At 36.8% G+C, this 18,879-nt stretch overlaps 1 protein-coding gene across 4 annotated transcripts in view; it reads left to right on the forward strand.

Moving 5' to 3' along the window:
- kif21b (kinesin family member 21B) overlaps positions 1-18,879 on the forward strand; it is a 93,127-nt gene that overhangs the window by 33,422 nt on the left and 40,826 nt on the right. For all 4 annotated transcript variants that reach the window (XM_028446665.1, XM_028446667.1, XM_028446666.1 and 1 more), the window contains exons 3-15: positions 234-416; positions 2,019-2,168; positions 4,477-4,611; positions 4,826-5,008; positions 5,148-5,263; positions 6,085-6,280; positions 8,381-8,570; positions 8,722-8,785; positions 10,271-10,501; positions 12,894-12,999; positions 13,077-13,209; positions 13,311-13,499; positions 17,023-17,222. In XM_028446665.1, coding sequence (XP_028302466.1) covers positions 234-416; positions 2,019-2,168; positions 4,477-4,611; positions 4,826-5,008; positions 5,148-5,263; positions 6,085-6,280; positions 8,381-8,570; positions 8,722-8,785; positions 10,271-10,501; positions 12,894-12,999; positions 13,077-13,209; positions 13,311-13,499; positions 17,023-17,222 — 2,076 coding nt within the window. The remainder of the gene's footprint in view (positions 1-233; positions 417-2,018; positions 2,169-4,476; positions 4,612-4,825; positions 5,009-5,147; positions 5,264-6,084; positions 6,281-8,380; positions 8,571-8,721; positions 8,786-10,270; positions 10,502-12,893; positions 13,000-13,076; positions 13,210-13,310; positions 13,500-17,022; positions 17,223-18,879) is intronic.

An 18,879-nucleotide genomic window follows, 5' to 3' on the forward strand; every position in this document is an offset into this window, starting at 1 on the left:
TTCATTATATTCAACACGGACCCATGTCCAATCACTTGGGATATTTTACTAAATGTATGTTATGTCATTCTACTATATCATAAAGATCTGAATATCAGAAATGAAATCAAGCTCCAAAGTCCATACAAAAACACTGACACACTTTAATTAACTGCCTCTACCCTAAACCAATACATTTCTGCAGTGTGATGCTGTGACAATAAATGGTTATCACAGTTGATAACATTTTTCAGACGGGTTCTGGGAAGACGTACACCATGGGCACAGGGTTTGATGTCAGCCTGAGTCAGCCGGAGCAAGGCATCATACCCCGGGCTGTCCACCAGCTGTTTGAAGGCATCCAGAGCAGAAGAGTCCAAGCCCAGGAGATCGGCACCCAGGCCCCTGACTTTAAAGTCAGCGCCCAGTTTTTGGAGGTAGGCGATATATTCTTAATGTTATTTAAAATATTAGAACAATTAAACAATGTGAGGTTTGTCTTTCCCAGTGTGTGCCATGGGCGGGGCCAAAGGGGTGGCCCAGGGTGGCATTGGGCTAAAATCTGATTGGCCACCCTATCCAGATTTACTAAAGACAAATGAAATTGTAGCTCGTGATTTAAAAAGTTTTTTTTTTTTGGGATCAGTGATAATTATATAGTCAAGATAAACAATTTGTAAGCTTTCAAAATAAATAGTCATATTCATCATTCTAATTGCATGGAGATTTAAACCTTTATATTGGGTAGGAACATTTGGAGCCGGCATTTGATCCACACATAGATATGATTAAATATTTTATTGCATTAGCTACATATCACATGCATTTTTTTTCTTTAGATGTTTAACGTGTTTTGTTGCTTCAATATATAAGGGAAATTCCCATATTGCAAATAATTATATCATTTAGGGTAAACAGTATTAACTGCAATTTTACGTGGTTGTTTTATTAATTGAAATTTAGTGTGCCACCATAATCCGAGTCTGTGTCCCTGCAGTGCCCCCCTAACCAAGATTTCCTAGACCTGCGTCTGACTTGTGCATGCATGTGTGTGATTGATGCTGATTCCCATTATTTCTAACCAGATGGAGCAAAATAGAGATAGGACAGGATCAGCTCCCACTATCACAAACAGGAGGTGACACCTAGAAGATAGATTGGCAGGAATGGCTGTGTGGGCTTTGTTGTGTTAGATTAATGTTGGCCATAAACTCTGGCGTGTGCGTGCGTGTGTGTATGTGGGGCTAATCTTTTTTTCACCAGGGGTTTGTGTCAGGCTAATGTTAGTGTTTTATGTGTTGTGGTGGATTTTATTACTTTAATAATGACAGCAGAACAAAAAGTTGAAAATCAATTCCCTTTTCTTTTTAAAAAAAATCTTTCTTTGTTTTATTTTCCCTACAATGGCTTCTTTAGTGCATTTGTTTCCATTTAGATTTTTTAGGTCAAAAGGTTTTCTTTGTTGGTGTGCCTGTGTGTCAATGATTGACAACATCCTCACCAACTAACCTCTGTGACCCATTGGCTGACTGGTCTAAGTGGTCATTTATCTGCCCGCTGGGGGGCTACAGTGTTGTGGATAACACAAAAAACTGCAAATGTAAGATCTATAAAAGGAAAATCCATGCAACACTGCATCCAAATCTGATGGGTTATGTACTCTAATAGTTTCCAGGGTTTTAAGGTCCTCTAATTTATTTTATTCAATTGTTGAATGAATTATTTTTGTGTTTAAGGTTAAAATGTATGTAATCCATTGGCTAATGGTAAATGGGTCAGTTTTTCCCCTACCTAATGTTGCTGACTATTATTCTCTGTTTGACTAATATCACTTGATCAAGCCTTTTCTAACATTCCACACTAAAAAATAAATACTAAAACTAGCTATGATTTGTGCTGATAACTTATCGGTATTGTATTGGAAGTGAAAAGGTTGTATCTGTACACCCCTAGTTTCCTTAGGGTAAATCCTCTGTCATTAGATTAGGTGTGTGCGAGTGTGTTGGCTTATACTGAATGTGTCATTTAATCTGTTGTAGTTGTACAACGAAGAGATCCTGGACTTGTTTGATGTAGCCAGAGACCCAGAGAATCGCAGCAGGAAGTCCAACATTAAGATTCACGAGGACGCCAGTGGCAGCATCTACACCAGTGGAGTCACATCCAGGCTGGTGCACTCTGAGGATGAGGTGGGTGGGACTAATGCTTCGTTTTAGACACATGCCAAGCAATGGCTTATTAATGTTTCGCCTGAGGCTTTTGTAATTTGAGGTTACATGTTCAGACCTACTATAACCTGTTTGAGATTTTCTTTGAATGCATTTAAGATGGTTGAAGTTAACACCAAAGAAGTTCAAACCGTATTTAAAGGCAGTGCCATAAACAGGTTTGCAATTTGTTTTATACTTTATTTTTTTCAGTTTTTGAGTTTGTTCAAAAAGTGATGTAGCCTATGCAGTGCTGTGAAAAAGTATTGGCCCCCTTTCTTATTCTTGAGTATTTTGCATATTTATCAATGTTTTATCAATTTTAATATCTCACAAAGCTGACCCAAGTCAATATAAAATGTTTCTAAATTCTGATTTTATTATGTTAAAAAAACATCCAAACCCATCTGACCTATTGTTTAAATATGTGAAAACCACTGCTGACAAAAAAGAACAGGAATGCTCGTCTCATATTAGCCAAGAATTTGAGAAAAAGAACATCATGTTAACAGTCAACCATGATGGTGGCAGTGTGGTGATCGTGGGCTGCTCCACTGCTTGAGGACGTCGATGATTTGCTGTGATTGATAAAACTATTAATTGTGCCATCTACCAGAAAATCCTGAAGGTGAATGTCCATCCATCAGTTTGTGTCTTAAAGCTGAATCACTCTTTGGTTGTGCAGCAGGACAACAGAACAACACATCCATCCATTCAAGGTCGCAGGATAAACTAAAACATAGCAGCAAAGCCTTCTCTGAATGGTTCAAATAAAACCAAACTAAGTTTTTGGAGTGGCCAGGTCGAGGTCTGGAATTCTATCCAATAGAGATGTTGTAGTGTGAGGTAAACAGGCAGTTCATGCTTAAAAAGCCTTAAATATGACCGAGTTAAAACCATTCTGCAAATAAGAGTGGACCACAATTCCTTCATAGCAATGCAAAAGACTTCTCATCACTTATTGCAAACACTTGATTTCAGTTATTGCTGCAAAGGTTGACCCCACCAGTTATTAGGTTCAGGGTGCAATTACTTTTTCACATCAGGTCAGATGGGTTTGAATCCCCCCTACCCTTAATAAATAAAATCATAACTTAGAAATTGCATTTTATATTAACTTGGGTTGTCTTTGTCAGATTTGAAAATTGGTTTGATAATCCGAAACATACAAGTGATATATATATATATATATATATATAATAAGGAAGGGGGAAAATATTTTTTGACGGCACTGTATACTTGAATATCAGTCAAACACATAAAGATTTCAGTATTTATTAATGGAATAGAAATGAATACAATAACATCAGACTTATATTTATTTGGTTTTGTCTTAACTTGGTTTCTCATTGGTAGATACATTTTTTTTCCCACAACCTGAAAAACAAGCATGATTAGTTCTCTCGATTGTCTAAATTGGCTATAGGAGTGCCATCACAGTAATTATGTTTCATTATTAACCTGATGAACAAACTTTTATGAGCATAAGTGTTCATAGACAATATGGACACATAGATGACTTCTAATCTTATGTAATTATAGGGTGCCTGACAATAAGAGGTTCGCATTAACTTTAAAGTGTATTAGATACTTCTGTATGTGAACATAAAAAAAGAAGTAGAAAAAGGAAAAGTGTGACTGAGGATATTTAACTTAATTTAGCTGAATGAGAGATGCTGAGTTCCTTCAGGTTGTTCATCATCCAACAAAATGTTTAGAGATTTAAAAAATGCAGAAGAAAACTGGAAGGTTCCTCTTTTTTTTTTTTTTTCAAATGTGTCAAGTTTTCTCAAACTGGAGATGAGTAAGAGTTTTACATGAAGAGGAACAAATCAACAGTGACAGTGTGGAGGAAGGAGGAAACGGGAAACATCTTTAAAGAGTTGGAGAAAGCTGTCGGAGAGCCTGAAAATTAGATGTAAATACCAGTGGAGGCGAAAAACCAAGACAGTGTCTATAAAGTTTGCTTTTTGAAAAGTTGTGCGGATGTTTTGGGCCACACAAAGCAGACTGAAATGATGAAACGTTGAGGGTGTATTACTCAATTTCGCAAAACAGAGCTGACAAATGGATTAAGAAAGGAGGTCACAACACAACAGTGAGTCATTGGAGATGGATGGAGGGTAGGAGGAGGCAGGGTTTGGATAAAAGACAGGAGAATCTATAAGAAGGTAAATACATAGAAAAAAGGAAAATGTAAGTCAATCAAGTAAGAAGTAAATTTGGGGTAGCGGAAACTAAATAACAAATGTGCATGTGTTTATGTTTATGTTTCTTTAAATTCCTAAAGTTGCTGCAGTGTCTGAAGCTCGGCGCCTTGTCTAGAACCACGGCCAGCACACAGATGAACGCCCAAAGCTCCCGCTCACATGCCATCTTCACCATCCACCTCTGTCAGATGAGAGTCTGCCCAGAGTCACAAATGGTGAGTCAGGGCTTAAAGCAAATGAGTGGAGTGCTTTAAAAACGAGTCATAAAAAAAGCATTAGAGGGACATCCGGAGGGAAGTGGGTGATATTACAGTTTCATCATCATCAAACATTTGTATGCTAGATAAGAATAATTGAATAGAAAATTAAAACAGCAACACATTGATGTTTTTATTACCTTTTTGGTGTTTTCTGTCCTTGTCATGGCAGAATGGGGGAGGAGGCGAGAATGGGGAACTAAACGGTGTGAACTCCAGCTCCATTACTCAGCCAGGGTATGAGACGCTGATGGCGAAGTTTCACTTTGTGGACCTGGCTGGCTCTGAGAGGCTCAAACGCACTGGAGCCACAGGAGAGAGAGCCCGGGAGGGGATCTCCATTAACTGTGGACTGGTGAGTGGGACAAAACAACCAGTATAAACAAACATCAGCAACCTTCCCTTACTGTAGATAGAGCAGATGTTTTGTGGAACCTGTTCTATGGTGGGATGTATTTAACCAAAGTTGGTATTTTTCTTTTCTGTCATTGTAGCTGGCTCTGGGAAATGTGATCAGCGCTTTGGGGGATCAGGCAAAGAAAGGAGGACACGTCCCATACAGGGACTCCAAACTCACCCGGCTGCTACAAGACTCGCTGGGGGGCAACAGGTATTACCAATCAATGATTATAAATTATAATGAATCATGAGTAGAGCATTCAGAGAGCGCCAACATCTGACAAGCACCAAATCTCCTCTTTGCCAGATATTGGCAGTTATCTGTATGATTGATCCTCATCATACTGTGATCATTCATATTTTAAACGCTTGGAAGTAATTTCTATCCCCTTTAATATGGTTTGTCCAAATGTATGGGCACCCCCATTTTTAAAAAAAAATCACTATAAAATGTATAATCCAGATGAAACTTGGTGGAGTAATTGAGGAACCAACCTGACATAAGTCAAATTTCAGAAAGAATTTTTATTAATTCCAGCAAATTAATTTTGTCTTTTTTTTTTTTTTAAATAAAATGTTAAGGTTTTCTTTAATTCAGACACAGAGGCCTGCACTAGACTTTATAACAGACAAACAAACAAACATTGGAGAAAATATTACCTCCTTGGAAGAGGTAATAAACTAAAATGCAAACACAATGCACAAAGTGATTTGTCAAAGCTTTAAAATATGTTGTGATTGAAGGCATCTCAGTCTCCAAGTTGTGTTAATGAGTTTTTTTCTTTTATTCTATTTATTTAAAAGATGACACTCTTATTCATGTCATTATGTCTGTATGTCATTTAATTTTGTGGTTTTTATGTTAAAAAAAGTATTAGTTTATTGATGATTAAAGTGCTTTGTTTCATTTGATAATTGCAAAAATCCACAAACAAGTCAATTTGTTTTTTATTCTACCTTTAGCTGACAACCTCCCACTCACTGAACTTGTTGTTCATTACTGTCAAAACTCAATCTTTCCTTCCATTGCAGTCACACAGTCATGATCGCCTGCATCAGCCCGTCAGACAGGGACTTCATGGAGACGCTAAACACGTTGAAGTATGCAAACCGGGCCCGAAACATCAAGAACAAGGTTGTGGTGAACCAAGACAAAACCAGCCAGCAGATCAGCGCCCTGCGTGCAGAGATCGCTAGGCTCCAGATGGAACTGATGGAGTTCAAAGCGGTGAGTCATCCGACAGTCAAAGAAGAGTTAACGGTATTAAGAGCAAGAAATAGAGCTGGAGGTCAAAATGATAACAAATGAAGAATTGATTCTCATGGCTTCTGTATGGTAAAAACTGTTAAATGAAACATCAGCATTTCACAGTGAGGATCAGAAGGTTTTCTACTCAATGGAATGAAGTACATACCATGTAATTAGAATAAATGTTATGGCACTGCACTTTCAATCAACTTTGACCTCCAAATCTGTAAGAAACAAGTGATCAATTAGCAAAGTTTTCAACCAATTATGGGTTAGGAGGGTTGCTACAGTGACTGGAGGGAAAGGTCTAGGAAGAGTGACTGTGAGTTGACCTCAATGGGTAATGAGAGATGTAATGGAGTGCTGGACGAGTGGAGGTAATGTCTGCGAGCTGTGACCGGATTAAATAGTGGCTCTCTGTTCATTGCTTACACAACCGGATAAGTTCAGTGTGCTGCATTTAAAGTACCACAATAGATACTGGAGAGCACCAGCTCTGTCTAAACAACAGCATTGTGTTTGCTTGTGTCGCAGCGTCAGTTTTTTTAATGTCTGACTAGTGATGTGAGATATGGAGAAAATTTAATATCAAAATATAGGTAGAATTATGTCCTGATAACGATATATATTCAGTATTTCTTCCCTAAAATAACATGAAATGAATATAAAATTGCTATTTATTATATATTTTATTGGATATGAAAATATCCGAAATAAATAATACTTCTCCTGTCAGAATCTTCTCAATGAAGGAATATTTGTGAATTTTGCTACATATACTGTTGTCACGTGTTAGGATTTGTAAATGTGTATGTCAAAATGCAAGCTTCATCAAAAATCAATGTGATAGTAGGTTTTGTTAGGTTATAGTCTTTTAAAAGTCCTTCCAGAGCAGCAGGAGATAAATAAAAACTTCCATTTGTGAGACACATTTACAGCTATTTTGCTTGAAAGAGTCATATTAGCTGTAGTGATACAGTTTGTAATTTGACTAACTATTGATTCCATTCACTCCGTGGGGACCCAATCTGGCCGAAAAAAGCAGCGTTTCACCTCCGCTTACTATTGTATCCATTTTCTGTATCTTTGTTGTGCTACACTAACAATAAACAAGGCGAAGGCAAGACATTGTCGCTACAGTTTAATATACAATATACTTTGTTATATATGTAATGCTACTTTCACAAATTTTATTCTCTGCATTTAACTCCTCCCTGAGGAGCAGTGTAGCATCCAGGGAGCAGTTAGGGTTCATATAAGGAACTGATCAACATCCCACAGTGATGGACCAAGGAGATTCAAACCAGAGACCCTAAGATTTTAGGCCTGCTCCCTTAACCACAAAGTCCACCACTGCCCTTTATTCACAGTTAATATATTTACGTTCAGAAAGGATAGAGATAAACCGAAGCGCAGTGTGAGCTCTCACAATCAGTTTCATTTTTAGTAACCGTTATACCGCCTCGTATCGCCTTTATGGGATGATCTAAAGTGTTTATGACCCAATGCGACGTAGCGGTTGGAAAAAACAATGGACTATCACCTTAAATTGACTATTCCTATGGTCAGAAGAGGTGAGGAGAACAAGAAAACTTACTTAGCAGTTTCGTTGAGTGTTTGAACCAGCTGACTCAGCTCACTCAACTAGTATCTCCAGGTGACGTAGCCATGCATTTTAGCAACAGAGTGAGACCAAGACCTCACACAATAAAATTTGGGATATAAATGGGTTGTATTGTACGGTAGACATTTTTATATCGCACTACGATATATATATATAGTTATATCACACAGCACTATGTCTGACAATTGAACGACCTGTTCCTGTGAAACACATGATGGTGTTCAGGGTCACAGAGTCGTATTAATCAGATTCATTTTTAATTGCAGAGTACATTTACTTACAGTATACGAGAAATTTGTCTTGGTATATTGGTGCGAAAGAAAAACCAAGGCTAAATAAATAACAAGTACTTAAATAAGATAAAATATGAGAAGCAATTACCAATATATAAAGTAAAGGATTTAAACACAAAATTTACAAATGTACCAAGGGAGGATGACTGTTGTTGTGTGCAGGGGAAGCGTGTAGCATGTGTGGACGGTTCGGAGGGATACAGTGACCTGTACCAGGAAAACGCCCTGTTGCAGAGAGAAAGCAACACGCTGCGCCTCAGGGTGAAAGCCATGCAGGAGACCATCGACCACCTCAACACACGTGTCACACATCTGCTGGCCAACGAAGTCAGCAATCTGCTCACCAAGTCGTGTATGTTACACTGATGATCACTTTGGTTCTGAAGCTTACATTAGTCAGCACCAACACCCCCTTCTGTTGTTGATAAACGTAAATACATTGTTCAATAGATTATCCCAGGTTGTGCATCTTTTTGATGGAAAACTTTTCTTTCATTTTTCAGCTGAAGGCAATGAGGAAATTGGGGCGCTAATACAAAACTATATCCAAGAGGTTGAAGTGATGCGGTAAGGTTTCTGGACTTTCAGTGATGCGTTGTCTTCAATAATTACTTTTATTTAATTTATTAAAATTTTATAATTTATTTATAATACAACTTTTAGGAATATACACGAGTACATCTTGACATTTAACATGGTCTAATTTAGGGGTGCACCATTTGCAATTTTCTGGCCGATCACCGATTTGTTTAAAAGTCTAACCAGTAGATTCCGATTTTGGCTGATTTCAATCTTTTTTTTAACAGAGCATACATCTTGAATATTCCAATTTTCTTTGATTGTAATACACTGAACAATACCTGTGAAACGATACAAACTTGTTGTTTTAACTGCACATGAGGCAGTTATCTCAAATATTGTTGGGTTTTTTCTTTGTTATTATGAATTTTATTTTTTGAAAAGCGCATTAAGATGACTTTGTTGTAATTTGCGCTGTACAAATAAAGTTGAATTGAAAAGTTTAGAGCATTGCTGTCCAAAATACTAAAATATCAGTTCTTTTAGTCTTTCATTTTTCACTAAATAAATGTGTTCATCAGGTTACACTGCAGACCTGTTTGGAGCTCTTTTACTAAAGTAAAGTGCACAGCAGTATTCAGTTTTACAAATAAATAAAGTCACTGGGTTTGGGGTAGGTGATAAAATACTAATCTACAGGACAAATTAACAAAACATCTTAAAGCACCAATAAAGTGTCCTGAGTTTTAAGTTTTCTTGTAAAGCAAAAATAAAAAATGTTCAAATGTAGCAGCTTTGTGGATATTTAAATGGAAAAAATGATAAAAGCTCCTAAAAATAAGGATAAATTGGCACTGATCAATCGGCCGGCCAATTGATCGGTGTATCCTTAGTCTTAATTGTTAGTACTTGTGGTGAGGAAGAAAAAAACCAAAATTGCATCATATACATCTACTAAGATTATTTTTCTTTTATTATTATAGTTATTTTTCTGGGTTAATTATTCTTATTAAAATAGAATATAAAAGGTTGACTGATTAAATGGAACATGTTGAAATTCTCCCTTATCAAAAAGCTTTTTTATTTTTCTAACTGTAGATGTTTCATTACTTTCCACAGTAATTTCAGTAGGGTTGGAGGAGTTATGCTTCCAGCGAGAAAGAATCAATCTATGCGCTAGTATTGTAACATATAATATCCACATCATATTATTTTTATTGTATTATTAAATGTCATAAAAAAATATTATGTACATTATTGTAACACAATCATTATTCAATGAATAGGTGGGATGTTAAAAAAAAATGTAAAAATATTCACGTAAAGTTATATCTTCAGGATGTGGGTTAATGCATAGAATTGACATTTGTTTCCTTTTTCGTATAAAAATTTCAATGTCACTGAAATGTCTAAATATCTGGTCTTGAAGTTTATATAATTCTTTGTTTTAACCAAAACTGGTAAATATGACTTCAAAGACAAATTAGTAAGGTAATATTTTTTTCCTGTTTTTCTGCCTTTTCCTCCAATTAGAACCAAACTTCTTGAAAGCGAGGCAATAAACGAGTCATTACGTCGACAGGTGGCCCACCTCACCTCTCGCACCCCTTTCCCTTCCTCCTCACTAAGCCCCGCCCCTGGTCATCCCCTTGGCTCCTCCCCTGCACCCATGTCTATGGAGGCTGAAATGACAGACGTGTTACGCCGGGCCAAGATGGACATCGAGAGGCTGAAGAAGAAAGAGAGGAGGCAGAGGAGGATAAGGTGTGGACAGAAATCTGCTTTTATAGAAAGATGGAAAACAGAAAAAAAAAATACTTTAAGCTAAATATTCAACTGGATATCTGTGTGACAGAAGATTGGATGTTGGCTCTATTCCAACAAGCTACTTTACTCTCATCTATCTTAGAAACAGAAATGAAAGTAATGAAAGTACTCGTGTTACTATTATTGAGTTGCTTTAATGGGTATTTGTACTTTTTTGAGTACATTTCTAAATCGTTAATTTTACTTGTACTTAGGTATGTTTTAAAAAAAGTGAAATAATTAGTTAAATTTCTACACCCAAAGTTTACTGAGTAAATTATCATTTTTTCGTTTTTAAAATTAGCAACGGACTTTGTGAAACTGAAAAAATTGAAATGACCAGCCACCCATCAAATACATCCCATCATAGCCGACCAACCAGATTAAACTAAAGTAATGCACCGCGCCAATACAGCATTGAAACCTTACTTGTACTTGATTATTTTATGTATGACTTACTTGTACTTGAGTACAGTTTCAGTCACGTAACAGTACTTCTACTTGAGTAGGATATTGATACTCTTTACACCTCTGCTTAGAAATGATGTAAATATAATTTCTAACTGCTTTTCTTTAAGCTGTGGTTGATGGACTTGTATGTTCTAAAAGCTGAGTAAGCACATCAATGTTTCTGCTGTCGATTACAGCTTTAGGATGGCCTGCTCCCAAATTAAATGGGAAGCTGACAGAGTTGTAAAGCTGGATGGGACTAAAAAATCTAAGTCAGCAAACCATCTGGGTGAGACAGGGAGTGGACAGGCTTAAAGGCTAATTGAGGTCTAATAGAGATGTAGATGGAGGTGGATGTGAACGTAGAGAGTGCCCTAAAAAAAGGAATTTCAGTCATTAAAATGCAGGAGCTGTGAGAAGATCGCTTTGCTCATGACTTTAAAAGATGGATTTTGTTGTGACGAGTCATTTATGCAAAGAGCTCTAAAGAGGGATTTCTTTTTGTCGTGTAATGCATTTGCAATAATGAAACATTGTGTTTCTGTAGAGCTAACATCCAATTGGCTACCTAAAAAGTTAAATACAATTATATTTAGCAAAGTGTTTTGTTTTGTTTTTAACTTACTTTTTACTTTTAGTTTTTTAAATTACATTTTCAAACAAATTTGATCAGTGTTAGTACTTGATGATTACTGATTGATTGATTTATTGATTATACTCCATTACTTCCACAGCAGGGAAAGATAGAAAGTAAAAGCAAAAATATATACTTTATGCAGAAAGGAAAACATTTTAACAATAAAGCTATGAATGAGAAGTATCTTTACATGAACTGAGTCTGTGTGTCAATAAAGGTAGACAGTTGTTTCTATCAGGGTTGAGGTTAATTAGAATTGTAATCACGTAATTGATAATTCATTACAATTGTGCCATACTTATAATTGAAATTGTAGTTGAAAATAATCTGTTGCTCTTGTAATCATAATTGAATTGTAAATAAGTTCAGATAATAGACTTTAATTTGTAAATGGCATGGAAATTCTATAAAAACTCAATTACAATTTAACCATGTTATTGTTCTATGGCTTACACATACAGTATGTTGTTAACAATCAATAAAATGTGTCATATCAACTTTTTCAACTACCTGTTCTTTTTAGGATCATTTTACTATTTGAAAAATAAATAAATAAATCTATGGCTATGCTGACAGAAAAAAGGCTCAGACACTCACACCAAAAATATTAGTACCAATATTTTCATTGATTAAGAAGCTTAATAAGGTAACCAATAGATGAGAAACAAATGATAGTGATAATATTTTTAGTGTATTTTACAGCTGATTTAAGACATGGGTCAAAACTGACCCGTTATAAGAGATGCTAACAGAAAGCTAACAAGAGGAAGAATAAGTTTCATGGTGTTTTTTTTTTTTTTTTTTTTTTTAAATAAAAAGCTCATTAATTATTAATGATCATAGTTTAACTTTAGTAATTGAGAACGTAATTGTAACACACTTTCAGGGGAAAAATAGTCATTGGAAAAAATGCTGGTCACCATAATCATAATTGAACATGGACAATTGAAGACGTAATTAAAAAATATAATTGACGCTAACCCTGGTTTTTATTACACATGGTTGTGTGACAGATGTTTAAAAGTCAGTTGAAGTTTTTGTTGACCAACCAAAAGGTTGACCTTTTGTAAGACGTTAATTGCTGAAATGCTTGTAACAAACTAGTCGGCCTCATTCTATAATGAAGTATTTCTAATTTAAGGACTATTTTGTTCATACATGCAACATTTTGTTGCTAAAACTTTCTCAAGCAGTGCACTTATGTATATAAATGTACAAAGAGCTGCCGCTTTGACTGAGTTTTTTATATGTCTTAATCTGCAGTCCGGAGCTGGAAAAAGGTTTAAAGAAGCGAGTGAAGCTGCACACGCAACAGAACGGAGAGAATGGACAAAATGGAGAGATTGATTCGGATGACAATTACGCTGAGGTGAGCTTTGCTTCCAGTGTATTTGTGACCCTTTATTAAAAGCCAGAAGGACACCTGATGTGTGTTTTTGGGTGTAGGACATCATGTCTCCACTCCAGGAGGAGAGTGGCTGTGAGGAAGAGGAGGAGGAGGAGGAAGGCAGGGAGGAGGAGGATGAGTTTGACAGTGATGAGAGCCTGGTAGATTCAGATTCAGACTCGGATGAGAAAGGTGAGACTTGCTGCCACAAAATGACAGTTTTAATTTAGGTTCAGAACATCCAAGGTTTTGACCTCATGTTCCAACTTTCCTTAAATCTTCCTAAACTGCAGCCAACTTCCAGGCAGACCTGGCAGATCTGACCTGTGAGATCGAGATCAAGCAGAAGCTGATCGACGAGCTGGAGAACAGCCAGAGGAGGCTGCTGATGTTAAAGCTGCAATATGAAGAGAAGCTGATCCTACTGCAAAACAAGATCAGAGACACGCAGCTGGAGAGAGACCGAGTGCTGCAAAACCTCAGTGAGTTCATGAAAAAAGACAATTTAAAGTCAGTTTATTGACATCAGGGTTAGGGTCAATTATAATTGCGTAATTGGTAATTAATTACAATGATGACATAATAGTAATTGTAATACAATAGATATCTTGCTGTTGTAATTGAGTTCAGATAATTGACTTTGTAATTGGCATGGAAATTCTATAAAACCCATAATTTACAATTGTAGGGGAACAAAGGGTAATTCATATTCAAAAATATTAATTTTAATTTGTTCGTTGCCAGAGGTGCCATCTAGAATTGAGTTTTTAAGTGTCCTAGATCACTTTATTTTAATTAATTGTTACAGTTTCCTGTTTTTGTAGTGGGTTCTTGACGTCAAAATAGAGGTTTAATAAAACTTTATAACTTTAATAACAACACAGCGTTTACAATATGTACATGTTTATTTTACAGGCTTATTAACATGATGATAAATTAGGCAGTTTCACATTATTCACAGTTATTTGGACTCATTGGTATCCAGTGTTTGGAGTAACGGCGTTAGGTAACGGGGTAATCTGACTAATTACTTTTTATTCCGTTATAACGTCGTTATTGTTGCTGAACGCTAAATGCGGTGAGTTGCATGCATTGATTGAATAAACTGTGATCCGAAAGCATCCCTGGCTTCTTACTCAGCTGTGATGAGGTGCGTTAGAAACAAGGTGGGCGATTATGATTGGCTAAGGCGGGGTCATGTTTCATGGTAGCCAATCAGAGCCAGTGTTTTTACACGTGCCAGCAAAAGGAGGCGGGTTAAAAATAAGGTGAACGATTATGATTGGCTAAGGCGGCGTCATGTTCCATGGTAGCCAATCAGAGCTAGTGTTTTTACTCATGTGCCAACACACACACACACACACACTACAGATTTGATGAAGCAGCAGAGATGGTGAGCGTGGAGCATTCCGATGAAAAGTTGTCATTTTTAAGGTGGCGATACAAACACTACTTTAAATTAATTGTGGTCAAAAACAAGAACGTGCATGTGAAGTGTACATTATGTCCAGGAGTGAAGACTTTGTCCACATCCGTTGTAAGCAACTCTAATTTAATGGCGCACCTCACAACAACACATCTAAAAAATCTGAATTCTATGACATAGAGCAACTTTTTTTTTTTAACAGTAACTCAAATAGTTACTTTCCTTGGTAATGAGTTACTTTTATTATAGAGTAATTCAGTTACTAACTCAGTTACTTTTTGGAACAAGTAGTGAGTAACTATAACTAATTACTTTTTTAAAGTAACGTTCCCAACACTGTTGGTATCACACAAAATATACATTTTAAACAAGGATGTATAGTATATACACATTCTGAGTGTTTTAGATGTTCGTGTGAATTTGGGATTTATAGGGATTTTCTAACGCTCTGAGGAGGAAGAAGGAAAATGGAAAGTTAAAGTAATGAAATTAATAAAACTTTACCAAAATGAAAATTATGGACTATGAATCTAGAATTTTTGATTGAGAGAATTTGTTAAGTTATAAACCACCTTTCTGCCAGAACTGTGTGTGCGTGCAGTTTACCCTCCTTTGAACAGGTGTAATGATGACAGCTCCTTCTGCGTAACCAGCAGTATGTGGGGGAAAAAGCTTTTCCTGGTGCTTTTCCGAGGAGGTTTTCCACTCATTCACTGTACGGGCCCGTGGGGATACCGTCGGCCTGGATGGGTTCTGGTTCTCCTCACACGGCACTACTCCTGGGCGTCGATGGGTAGTTTAACCAAGTTCTCAAATCAAAGATGCTAGAGTTCGTTTAAAGGTTACTCATTGGAAGCTCTAAAATTGACTGACTCCAAAAATGGGAAAAAGGTTTTTGTCTAATTTCAAAAATGGAGATAAAACTTAAAGTTAGTCATTGTGGAAGTAGCTGTAAGACTGATGAGAAGTTCAATCAATTTCTCAAAAGTTCTGCATCACTAAACTGAAAAACCTCTGACTGTTTAAGTCAGAGGCAAAAAAGAGGACTGGACTTGACAGAGCTCTGAGGGCAGAGCGTAAGAGAGCTGACAAGCTTGAGAAAGGGAGAGTGAGAGTATTGGAACTGAAGGCAAGATAAGAGGGAGCGAGGCCTTTTATGAACATGTCAAGATGTTATCTGATTGGTTAAAACATATCTGCAGTGCAGGAGTGAGTGAAACCTGATTGTTTGGCAGAAAGAAGCGGGTGGCTTAACTTTCCTGTAAAGAAGACAAGATGGTGGGGCTATCACCCATGTGCTTTTTAAACAAAGAGTCATGAAACTAGATAGGGTGTTACCATGTTAAGGCTAAAATGGAGGATGGGTGTGTGTCGATTGTATAAACCCTTGAAAAATGACTTTCAATTAACTTAAATGACGGATTTGAATTATTTCTAGCTTTAAGCGTATGAAAGAGGACAAAAACACTTTGATCAATGATCATGGAATATGAAGAGTTATAAACATTTCCCTTGAAAGATGATTACAAGTGATTAAACATGTCAGATGCAGGCACACGATGAGTCTCTTTCCTGGAGATAAAAATGGTTAAAGTCTGGAATTAGTTTAAATCACAGTTCTGCCTTTAAAGCATTAGATGGTGTTTTAAGTTTTATCTTTATTTCTTCCTTTCACTCTTCATGTTGAAAAAGATGTCTCTGATGTAGATGTCAGGTTACATCCCTGATATCTCTGTGGAATGTTTGTTCTTTGGGGAGGATGACGGGAGTGTCAGCACAGGGGCCTGCAGATCGACGGTAGGGGGTCTGCAGGATGAAGAAGGGCTGGGTTTGAAGAAATTTTCCTTGGTTCATTTTTCCATTGTCTGTTTTTGTGTCATAAAAGTGTGATAAAATTCCAAATGTGCAACAGTGTTTTTACCGCCTTTGTGGACATCGACCAGGGTCTCCTACACAATTTAATTAAACACAAACCTGTGGAAGCATTTTACACTTATATGACTTACACATACGGTAGTTAATAATTATTGAAATATATTTCATATCAACTTTTCCCACTACCTGCCATTTAATTCTAAGGATCATTTTACCATGTAAAAAAACAATATAAATCTTAGGGTATACTGACAGAAAAATGGCTCAGAACCATACCAAAATTATTATTACCAATAATTTTAATTGATTAGGAAGCCTAACAATGTAGCCAAGAAATGGCAAACAAATTTGATGATAGATCTTTTTTTTTTTTTGTGTATTTTACAGCTGATTGAAGACATGGGTTAAAACTCACCTCCTATGGTATCATAAGAGATGCTAACACAAGAGGAAGGTTTCGTTTTATGTGGTTATTTATTTCAGGCTCATTAATCGTGATTAATTGTATTTGAATTTTAGTCATTGATGATGTAATTGTAATTGACTTTCAGGGGGAAAATAACACTTAAATTTAAATTGTAATTGGAAAAAATGCTGGTAATCGTAATTGAGTTGTAACTAAACATGGATATTTGAAAACATAATTGGAATTTTAAAATGTAATTGACCCTAACCCTGATTGATACCATTGTGTGTCTGCACAGTGTCCATGGAAAACTACACAGAGGAGAAAGCCAACAAGATCAAGCAGGAGTACGAGAAACGACTCAAGGAGATGAACCGTGACCTGGTGAAGCTACAAGTGGCTCAGAAGGAACACGCCCGTCTCCTTAAAAACCAGGGGAGGTACGAACGGGAGCTGAAGAAGCTCCAGGCTGAAGTCAACGACATGAAGAAAGCAAAGGTGAGTAGACTAAACACGTTCAAAAACTCATAAAAATTTTAACGCATATTAGGACAGGCAAAAATTTTGATATTTTGGGAAAATTGGACATGGCGCCCCCTTGAAAATTGTATTTGCTCCCAGCTGGCACTGATGACATCAGCACTGTGGAGCTTCTGCAAAATTCTGATGTCATAACTCTCTACAGTGATGACATCATCATCACAGACAGAGATTCCTTGCTTTTATAGAGAGACTTTTTGCATCCAACACTGCACTGTTAAAGTACTTCACACATTCATATTATTTTTAAACATATACGTTTATTTGGTTGTGTTATAAAACAATCTTGACAATAAAGTAGAATCGTTATAGATTGATATAGGCTTATGGAAGTTAAGTCTCTAGACCTCAGTAGATGCTAATTAATTCATTCAGTGCCAGCCATTCTGAGATTTTCTACCCCCCTCAGTGCCAGCCGTTTTTGAGCATTTTGACTGATTTTTAAAGACCCACAGAATATTATATATTTCTACTAAGACTATCTGAAATCTGACACCAGATTCTGAAAGATTAAAGCCTCTACTTTCATCACACAAAAAAAAAATTTTCTGGCTTGTTTCGTTCTTTTGTAATCAGCCGTTGAAGAGAGCTTTACACAAGTTTTACACAAATCTTCAGTTTCAGAGCAAAAAGCTGAGAAAAAAGCCTTTTTGTAAAAAAAACCCTGTCAGTGACTTTAAAGCTTTTTTTTTGCTTTAGTGACAACTCTAACATCTGAACATTGTTTCCTTATATAAAACTATAAAAAAAAAACACACAGACCGGGCTTTTGATGGCAAAATTATTATTACTTATCCATCTGGGTCAGAGATGAATGGATTTCTTACTGTATTTTGGTGTTCTTCCAACTTTCTCTCCCGTCAGTCTGTACACACGCAACTTCCTCTTCCTCCCAGACATACAGAGTGTCACTGCTTACCCCGTTTTTTATGGTTTTATCTCACAATCGCCACATTATCCATGAATTCCACACTTGTTCTGGTCGGAGTGTGCTCTGCTGGGAACGTCAGCTCTGCACGTAGCGCCATTTTCTGTCTCGTAAACACCTTTCTTTCTCCCTCTTAGCTCTCCTGAGCCTGGGTGATCTCACATCCAAAGGTGCTACTTCCTACATGTCACCTATTATTTTGCTATCTGGCTCACAGGCTGGGGGTATTTTGTACCCACCTCCACACACCCCCTCCTCCCCCTCCCCCCGACACGCAGGGATGACCCGTTTGGCCCGGTTAGTTGATGGTTTTTTCTCACGATCACAACATTATCAATAATCCACTCAGGTCCACACATGTTCTGTGTTAGTATGTAGTGCTGTGAGCTGCTGGATACGTCACAATCTCACTTCATAGAGCCATAATCTCACTTCTTTTCCTGCTTCTTCCTCCTTTGCTGGGTAGCATCAGTGGCTAATCTCTCATCTAAAGGTGCACAGTTGGTCACTACAACACCCCACAGCTTAGATATTGATGAGAGACCTCCGCCAGGGTGTTTTCTAGTAATCCCCGTGAAAAAATGCAAATAACGATTATCTGTTGCTGTTGTAATCATAATTGTAATTGAGTTCAGATAATTGACTTTCTAATTGTATTTGGCATGGAAATTATATAAAAACTGAAAT

The sequence above is a fragment of the Gouania willdenowi genome, chromosome 5 (genome assembly GCF_900634775.1).
Source record: "Gouania willdenowi chromosome 5, fGouWil2.1, whole genome shotgun sequence".
NCBI lineage: Eukaryota > Metazoa > Chordata > Actinopteri > Blenniiformes > Gobiesocidae > Gouania > Gouania willdenowi.